The following is a 10,202-nucleotide window of genomic DNA, read 5'->3' as shown; positions in this document are numbered from 1 at the left end:
ATATATATACTATAGGATATGATCCCAGCTCAATTAGAACTGCAGAAAGGTACAGAGCATGTAGACTAGTATTCCGAACCTATTAGTACTCTAGACCAAGCACTAAAGGCAGGGCTAAAAGTAATTGTCAGTCAAGTCTGCTTGCATACTCCAAGCCAAGGGTTGAGAATTCAATATGACCACATAGGGACCTCTCGTCCTACAATGGGATCTGCACTGAGGGTTCAGTAAATGTGACAATGACTTAAACAGTTGTATAAAGAGAATATAGAAAGTGTCAAAATATTTTCAGGTAACCAGTTTTCCAGGGCTAAGGCCCAGCAAGCAGGATGTGCCCTAATCTTGGCATAATAATAATTTTTTATACTCTGAAATGATCTTACCATCTGCCAAAGTGTATTGCTTAGACCAGGACGAGGTGTGCACTGAGGAATTTAGCTCCCCCTATTTCCCAGGACTATCTAGCACATATTCACAATCCCAGTTTCTTGTCACTGACAGGTATGACACTCCTGTTCCCATCACAGAACTCCAGTTCTGACCACCATAGAGTTATGACCCCCAAGACTTGGGACAATATTCTTCCCACAGGACGCATGGGAACAGTAACTCAAGACCTAAAAATGATGATATTTACATCCCAAGCCTTCATTGTCGAGCCCACTTACATATATAAACATTGTCTATTACCAACGTGTAAGCCTTCCTTAGGTGGAGGAAGGGTGGCTTCCTTGTATGCAAGTTGTTTTCCTCATTCTGAAATAAATTATACCACTACTTTGTGCCCTGTCATACCTGCCTCCAGCCTGCTCTGTTCAGCTGTGATCATTTCCAGGTTAGAGACCAGTCCAGGCTGACCTGCATTCAAAATGCTGTTGCCAAAAGAAACTTTTGACAAAAAGATTTTTACTGTCCAACAATGGCAAGGCTGAAGATGTGAACCAATAGAACAGAACTATTAATACCACAAAGATATATTATTAATTAAGTGAATCCCAAGGTGAAATTCTAGAAGGTAGAATTCCATAATAGTCTCAAGTAAAACCCCATAAAATCTGCATTTAGTCAAGAGACCCCCAAATATGGATGGATGCAATAAAAGAAGAGATGAAGTAAAAGATAAAGAATGAAATTACAGCTCTTGGAACAGAACTTGGAAATAGTTTAGAAGAAAAGGTGGAAAACCTTACTCAAGTTGTGAACACCCTGAATAATAAAATAGAATAATTTATTGAGATAAGAAATATTGAAACAAAAAAAATAATGAAAAATTAAACTTCCTGTCTATCTCTGTACCAGAGACCACCTTCTTACTATGGCAATGCCTCTACCCCTATGGCTTCATTCTCTGAATAATGAGTTCCCTCCTGAGTTTCCATTTATGAAAGCACTCACAACAGTCATCACAATTTCTCCAAGCCTGAGCCAGCTTACGCCACTCCACATGCCACCTCCCTCCCTTTATAGCATAATATAAAAGTATATTAATATGTATGTATACACACACACATACACATACACATACACATATATGCATATATACATATACATACATACATATAACCTTCCCCACTGGAATGTAAGCTTATTAAGAGCAGGGGCTGGAGGGCACAGGGACAAAACCAATTATTAATGAAGTTTTGCTTGTATATATCCCTGTGCTTACCATAGTACCTGACACATAGTAACTCATTATAATGCTCTATCTGTCTATCTATCCATCTATCTATCTATCTAGAGTAGCCATAACATGTTTGTGTGTATTTGGTTTTTTTTTTAAACACAAGCTCCTAAATGGCTATCACAGACATTCAGGGACACGGATTACACATGGCAAAGGCAGTCCACGATAATTGGAAATTTAGGAGAACATTGATTCTAACCACTAACTCTAGGACTCAGTTGTTTTCAATTTGTTCTAGATCTAGGTCCCCACAATTCAGAAGAAATGTGCTCTCCTCAGTGCTCTCACAATCATTTGGGTTTTTTTCATTGCTACGTACTGAAGCAACTTTCATAAAATCCCTTCTGCTGACGCCAGTTTGGCTTCATCGTCCACAAATGTCTATCTTTATCCAGCTGCTCTTTCACTGGACTGGAACCAAGGGTTATGTTTATGAGGTCGTTTGAATCACAAGGGGAGGATAAAATTGTCTTCATTTGGGCATCACAATCATCTTTATAATTAAAGGAGCTGATATTAATATTAAGCATTTATTACCAATCACGCTTAAAGGAAAGATCAAATGTTATTAATAACTAAGTTCTCTTTCTCTCTCTCTCTCTCTCTCTGTGTCTCTCTTTCTCTCTATCCCATAACAAGAGGCATTCTCCATTTGACAAGTGGTCAAATGACATGAACTTGAAGCTTTCAAAAGAGAAAACACAAACTATCAATAATTAGATGAAAAGATGTTACAAAACAATAATAATAAGAAAAATGAAAATTAAAACAATTTTGAATTTTTATTCCATACCTGCAAGTTTGCCAAAGATGACAAAAGATGAATAAAATAAATTCTGGAATGTCTGTGTAAAGACAGGTAAACTAACACTCTGTTTGGAGGAGCTGTGAAAGTCCAACTATTCTGGAAAACAATTTGGAATTATACTGAGATGTCCTTTGACCTAGTGATACCACTACTAGGTATACAGTGCAAGAAAGTTAAAAAGATAGAAGAAATTATCTGGATTCCAGTTAAGATGTTGGAATACATGCATGCATACATACTTTTACATGTATATACATTATACATATGCACATGTTATTAATTACAGCATTTTTAATAACAAAGAATAAGAAGGAAAATGAGTTTTCATCTAATGAGGTATGACTGCATTAGTTGTGATACGTGAATATTATACAATATAACTTTACTATGAGGGGAGCTATATGGTGAGATCTATATATAAGGAAAAGGACTTTTGATGGTGCCTTTAACAGATATAGGAGAGAGGGGACCTTTTAGGGGTAAATATAATGAGTTCAATTGTAGACATGTTAAGTTTAAGATGTTTATAGGCCATGGAGATTCAGTTAGAAATATCCAATAGGCAGACATTGATTTTAGACTAAAGTTGAGGAGAGATATTGGATTTGGATGTGTTGATCTGGGAGTTATCTGAATAGAGGCAATAGTTAAACCTACAGTAGCTGATTAGGTTATCAGGAGATAGTATGAGGGAGAAAAGATAGCCCCAAACAGGATATTGGGGGATTAACAACAGTTAAAAGTTGAGATGAATATTGTTAAGGAGCTCCCCGAACTTTGCTTTTTAAGTTGCCACATTTTCCAGAAGAAGTGGACCAAGAGCACAGAGGAAGCCCTGAATGATGTTCTGAGTGTCTGGGATATGTTTCTCTTTACTTGTACTTTCCACTAAGCCAATAACTTCTCAAACTTTCTTGTTTGTGGTGTCATATCGTTGCAAAGCTGGATGGTTGCTTCGATGAAAAGAAAGTCCTTTATGAACACCAATAGGTTTTGGAACAGGAAATGAAGGTAGTGATAACCAATCTGATCATATAGTTTAAGAAGTTGTGTAGTACCTGAAAGACGCACACATTTCATTTGTAATTCTGGTTATTTAAAAATGAAATGAAAATATTATTCTTTCAATTTATGTGTATTTTTTAAAAAATGGCTAAGTGTTTAAGGCATGAGTATTTATTAAGTTGTTTGTTTTTCAGTCTAGAGTGTTATACAAAAGGATGTGGTGAACCAAGAAAATTTGGGACCCTCTGAGCTGGGGGCTTTTTGGAAGGAAGCTGGGAATTCCAAAAGGCAGAGTTGAAGATACAGTGCATACCAGGCAATGGGAACTTGGTTATACGAAGGAATGGAGATGTGACATGGGATGCTGAGTGAAGAATAGCAAGAAGGCTAGTTTGGCTGAACTGCAAAAGAGATGAAGAAGAGTAATATAAATTTCATCTTGAAAGGTAGTTTGTGAAGGGCTTTCAATGTTTTTAATCTTTGCAACTTGCTGTATCTTATGGGATTTGTTGATCAGGTCTTCAAGTCAACAACACCCAGAAGGACAACTTTACTTCATTCTGAAGGGAATTCAAAGAAACTATTGAGGGATTTCAATGTTTTTTTTTTTATGTGTGTGCTAATTACTGAATCTGAAGTCGAGCAAAATAAATACTTTATCTTAAGATTTGGAGCCACCAAAGAAAATCATCACAAAGAAGTGACCATTGTTGCCTTTATCCCTGCATTTCCAAAGGTAACCTTCCCTTTTCTCTGGATCTCTTAACTGGATCTGGGTAATTGTGCAGTGATTTCCGTAATTTTCATTTTACTTTTTGTAGAAAAGATATCAAAGCCCCATTCCTTGTTTGTAGAAGTTTTAGGTATTTTCTGTTGATGTCAAATATGGAGCTAAAAAATTAAAATGTTAGGCAACCACTAGGACCTTTTAAAAGGAATAACACATGCTCTTCCCAGAACTTTTCATTCATCTCTCATTTAACTCCTGTCTCTCTCTATGTTTCTGTTTGTCTCTCTCTCATTCTTTCTGCCTATCCTTTATCCCTATCTCTTTTCTCCCTTTCCATCTTTCTTCCATCTCTCTCTTATTTCTCTTTATGTAAATGAAATATATGTGATGTATATATCATTCAACAAGCATTTATTAGTTGCATACTATGTGTCAGTAATTGTGCTATGTATTGGAGACATCAAAGACCAAAGTCTTTGCCTTCAAGTATCTTATGGTATAATAAGGGAAATAATATTCATATATGTACACACATATACACACATACATATGCACCTATATATGTGATATATGACAGATGAATGCAAGATAGTTTGGGGAGGGGGTAAATCAGTAATTGGAGGAGGGAATGGGATTAAATTCTTGTAGAAGCTGGTGCTTACACTGAGTCTTGATGGAAACCAGGGATTTCAAAAGGTAGATGATGATGAAGAGGGAACAAATTCCAGTTGCAGGAAACATCTATTGCAAAGGCATAGAGATGAAAAATGGGTTGTGTAGCCAAAAGACTATTATAGCTGTTGTAAGTTACTGAACAAAATTTTGTTTTTCATTATTAATTTTAAAGCCATGTGAGGATAATATTGTATATTTTTCTCCTCCCACCCCTCCCACAATATAACTAAATTGTCTATTTACTGATAGGCAGAAACAAAAATGCATTGTTTTACATTGATCTGAAAAATTTCCTACTCCTTAACCTAGAGAATTTCTGATAATTACCAACATTTTTTTTGTGCAGGATATTTCTACCCTCTCTGCTAACACTGACAGCTAACTAAACTCTCTTAAGAAGCATTTTAAGACTGTTTTCAATGAATCTATAAAGTACTTATCTTATACCTTCATCCATTAATTATCAGGAAATGTTCCAGCAAGTTTATTTACTTCAGACCAAATATCATCTATCTAATATACCATTGTCATAAGTCACAAATTCAATCTCTTTAATTATTAACATCCTTTGGACCCTTTCCATTTTCCCCCTATGCTTCCATATTTGTGAGTCTCAAATTAGAACAAATAACAAATAACAATGTGACCTTGAGCAAGGTACTTCACCTTGTTGAGTGGCAGTGTAGCAAGCTGTGACAGAACCCTGCTACTGGGATCAGGAGATTTGGATCTGATTCTGACTCTGCCATTCAATTGTTGTGTCTCCCAAGTTCATTCAACTTCACTGAGCCTTAGTTTTTTTATCTCTGAAATCAGGACTATTTTTTTTTACCCTGGGCAAATTGCTTAACTAGTTTGGTTCCATTTCCTAAGGTGACTGGACTGAACTGTAAGGGGTTCCTCTAGAGCGCCCCAAAACCCTTTCAGAGGGTCTTTGAGGTCAAAACAATTTTTGTAATAATAAAAAGATGTTTAAATTTTGAATAGTAAATGTCAATAGATATAACTCACATAAACAAAAAGTCTTCGGTGTGTCCTCAATAATTTTTAAGGGTGTAAAGGGGACCCAAGACCAAAAGGTTTGAAAATTACCTATCTAGATAATCTCAAAAGTTCCAGAACTTCTTGGTATATACCTCTGATTCTACAACATTAATTAAGTGACAAATCTCAGAAGGTTGTTATGAGGAAGATGCTTTCTAAGTGTGATCTATTGTTTTTATTCTAAACAACATCCATGGCAACAAAAAAACAGTAAAAATTCTGCTTGGTGAAGAATATATTAGATTGAGATTGTGTGTGAGAGTGACTACTTGCTCACATAAGATTTAATATTCATTCTTTAGGTATTTCCTTACTACTTAATGGTATTACTAAGATGTGTTATTTGAAGTAGAGAACAATACAATTTATGCTGCAATTCACTTGAAATACTATTAATAAAAGAAATAATTTATATGAATTTAAAACTAAACAATATATCACAACTTTTCATATAATTATTATTTTGAAATACGAAGATCAGTAAAGATTGAGAGTTGATCCTTTTGAAAAGAGTTGGACCTTGTGTTTGGCTAATTATTTTATAAAAACAAAGAATGCGGATAGTACTGGGCTAAGAATTAGAAAATCCGGGTTCTAGACTCATACTGGCAAGTGATCTTGGGCAAGTATTTAAATGTCTCTATGTCTTGGCTTCCTCATCTACAATATGGAGGGATTGAAATACATGAGCTATAAAAGTCTTTCTTATTCTAAAATTCTATGAATTAAATTTTTCATTACAAATTTCACTGACCCCTTAAAGGATTTAAAGTCCTCTATAATTTAGTTGCAGTTTATCTTTACTCATCTTACCCTACAGCCCACATTGATTATTTGTTCTAGTCAAATTAGGCTTCTAGCCTTCTTCCTACTCGGTGGGCTTCCTCTCACCTCTCTCTATTTCATGGAAGGAGGTGGTCCATATGTTGTTCTCATGTTTCATGTCGACTCCCTTCAGTTCTCTCTACCTGTTAAAATCCTTCCTTTCTTTCATCAATAATACAATAATAGCTTCACCTCCTCCATGGAGTCTTCTCTGATTCCACCACCTCCTTAAATCTCTAAAGCTGATCAGATTTCTTCTCTGTAGCTATAATGCCACAAGTAGAACTAGTCATTTTCATATTGTCTTATCCCCTTACAATATTGCAAGTTCCTTGAAACAAGGTCTGTAATTTCTTGTCTTTGTAATTCTACTATCTGAGATAGTATTTTGATCATGGAATATACTAAATAGTTTTAGAATTAAATTGAACATCACTAGTCAATGGTATACAACTTATGCAGTTTAAACTGCTTTTCGTCTAGATGATGGGAGGAGGGAATTCTCTAAGTCCTGTGTCTCAGATAAGTGCATTCTTTAAAATTTTCTTCAGCATACCACTGTTTTAAATTCCATACATTGAATTATCATTTAATGTTCTGATGGTTTTTATCTTGTCTGAATTGATGGGTCAATCAGCAAGCATTTATTAAGCTCTAGTAACTGTGCTGAGGACACAAAAGCCAAAATGGATCAGTCACCATCCTTAAGAAGGTTTCATTCTGTTGGGAGAGATGACATATGGATATATAAAATGTGCACACACAAAATAAATAAAAGGTATATTTTTAGGAGGGGAGAAATGAGTAACTGGGGGATAAGGAAAGACGTCATAGAGAAAGTGCCACTTGAGATGAGCTTTAAGGGAAGCTAGAGATTCTAAGAGGTAGAAAGGAGGAGATAATGAGTTCCTGGAATGGGTTTTGACCATGGTAAAGTCCTTCACTTTAAATATTCTAAATATTAACTTTAAAAAAATTCTCAAGAGGGCAGAACAAATCTTTAAAAAAAATCTGTCAGTCTCACCTGTTCTCTGGCTCATACCTTGTTTCTCTTCACATATATGACCTATCTTTTTCCATAGAAGTTGAAAAAAAAAAGATGCAAAATTACTTGGTGTTTTCAGTAGCCCTTTAAAAGTGAATTTTGTTAGCAGTGGGTATGATTCCTCAGACAAGGCCAAGTAGGACAATGTAACCTACTTGAACTTTAAAAATATTTTTTTTATTATTTCAACTTATATTAGCTGTGATCTCAAAGAACACAGTTTGATGGGACTGGGTTGGCACAGAAATTCTGCAGTATATGAAGTTGTCCTTCATACTATTTTCTGAGAGAGAAATGGATTTGCTCTAACTGAGAACTCAAACAATTCCAAGAAATTAAGAAGAAGTAATAATTCACATTTTTATTATGCTTTAAAGTTAACAGTTTCCTTCCCATTAATCCAGTGAGTAGGTAATTTAGATATTACCATTATTCCCATTTTAAAGAAGAAGAAATTGAGGTTCATAGATATGAAATATTTTCCCATAATCACGCATGATTCCATCATTAATGTATATATGGGAAAGGAGATTGCTCCACTGAAGAGAATAAGGAAGGAGAAATTAAGCCCTTTAATTACAAGTGCATGCTCTTCTAATTACAATAATTTAAAACAAAGAGAAAAATGTAATGATAGGAAAAGATGGGATTGGGGTGGGGGGAGTTGAATAACTTAGCGATTTTACATCTTAAAGTCGGAACCCAGCTCAAATAAGTCAATGTTTTTTACATTGGGAAATGAGGAAAAGATTGACCCCTTGATGACGGAATTGACATTTCAACAGAGCAATTGAAGGTCCTACAGAATGTCAGCCAGGGAGGTTTAAAAAACAATTATGGGGGGCAAGGAATGAAGGGGTGACAAGGGGGACTGGCTTTATTATTCCTTAATCATGTCCTATGTCCATAGGGAGGAACACACTTCTACGTGAGTGTGGTTCAGGAGGAGGTAGCAACATTTGCTAATAATTAGCAGTGGTGATTTTCTTTCCCTGTCATTTGTATAGTCTGAGCAATGCAAATACCTCAGATAATTTAGTAGGCTACCAGGGTAGTTAGAGCTCTTATGTATAAGTGAAAGGAAGGAGAGAAAAGGGGAAAAATCTTATGAAATAGAGAATATTTCTATTTTATTAACATTCACTGGTCACAATATGCCCAGTACTAGGAAGTATATTACATGTAGTTACATTACTAGGTTTCCCATATTCTAGAGTTTAAGAACTAGGCCAACAAGATAAGCAAACAAGATGAGATAATCAAAGTAGCAAAAACAAATATTACAGGTGGCAGCACCAACTGTCAAGAATGTGTCAGAATTTCCAGCAGGTAGTTGAGTGAGATGTGGATATGAGCCAGAAACTAGTATTCTGTGCTTCTACATAATCTTTTTTAAAAATTATTTATTTATTTATTTATTTGGTTTTCAACATTCATTTCCATAAGCTTTTGAGTTTTAAATTTTCTCCCCCTCTCTCCCTCCCCTGTCCCCTCCACAAGACGGCATGCAATCTGATTTGGCTATACATATTCATTCATATTAAACATACTTTTGCATTAGTCATGTTGTATAAAAGAATTAGAAGAATAATAGGAACCATGGGAAAGAAGAAACAAAACAAAACAACAACAAAAAAGAGAGCAAATAGTATGCTTCAATCTACGTTCAGACTCCATATTTCTTTCTCTGGATGTGGACTGCATTTTCTATCATAAATCTTTTCAGTTGTCTTAGATCCTTGCATAGCTGAAAACAGCCAAGTCTATGAAAATTATTCATCACACAATGTGGCTGTTACTGTGTACAGTGTTCTCCTGGTTCTGCTCACTTCACTCAGCATCAGTTCATTCATATCTTTCCAGGTTTTTTTGAAGTCCACTTGTTCAACATTTCTTGCAGCACAATAGTATTCCATTATATTCATATACCACAACTTTGTTCAGCCATTCCCCAATTGGTGGGCATCCCCTCAACTTCTGATTCTTGGACACCACAAAAAGAGCTGCTATAAATATTTTTGTACATGTGGGTCCTTTTCCCATTTATATAATCTCTTTGTGATACAGACCTAGAAGTGGTATTATGGGGTCAAAGGGTATGCATGAGACATATTGTGCCAGATATATAGATGTGGGAGTTTTTTCTTAGACATAACAATAAAAACTCATGGGAGTTTATGACATTAACAAAAGGGTAAAGAGGAAGGGGGGAAGGTGGAAGCTGGGAGAAAATAAGCATTTATTGAGTACCTACCATGTGCCAGGCACTCTGCTGAGCACTTTAAAAATATCTTATTTGAAACAAAGGAGAGACTTTACAGGGAGAAGAGAAGGCCCAATACAGAGTCTTTGTTGTTCAGTTGTGTTTGACTTATCATGACCCTGT

The 10,202-nt window shown here is 35.5% G+C and overlaps 1 protein-coding gene across 1 annotated transcript in view; it reads left to right on the top strand.

The window, feature by feature from the left end:
• The window catches only part of LOC114022933 (olfactory receptor Olfr180-like), a 9,431-nt gene extending 5,524 nt beyond the window's left edge, over positions 1 to 3,907 (top strand). Inside the window, exon 4 of the mRNA XM_027835376.1 lies at positions 3,692 to 3,907. Within this exon, the coding sequence (XP_027691177.1) occupies positions 3,692 to 3,696 (5 nt within the window). The 3' untranslated portion in view covers positions 3,697 to 3,907. The remainder of the gene's footprint in view (positions 1 to 3,691) is intronic.
• The last annotated feature ends 6,295 nt before the right edge of the window (positions 3,908 to 10,202 follow it).

The sequence above is a fragment of the Vombatus ursinus genome, unplaced genomic scaffold (genome assembly GCF_900497805.2).
Source record: "Vombatus ursinus unplaced genomic scaffold, bare-nosed wombat genome assembly UNPS02014814.1, whole genome shotgun sequence".
NCBI classification, from domain to species: domain Eukaryota; kingdom Metazoa; phylum Chordata; class Mammalia; order Diprotodontia; family Vombatidae; genus Vombatus; species Vombatus ursinus.
The sequence above is the reverse complement of the archived record's forward strand: the minus strand, read 5'-3'. Positions and strand labels throughout refer to the sequence as shown.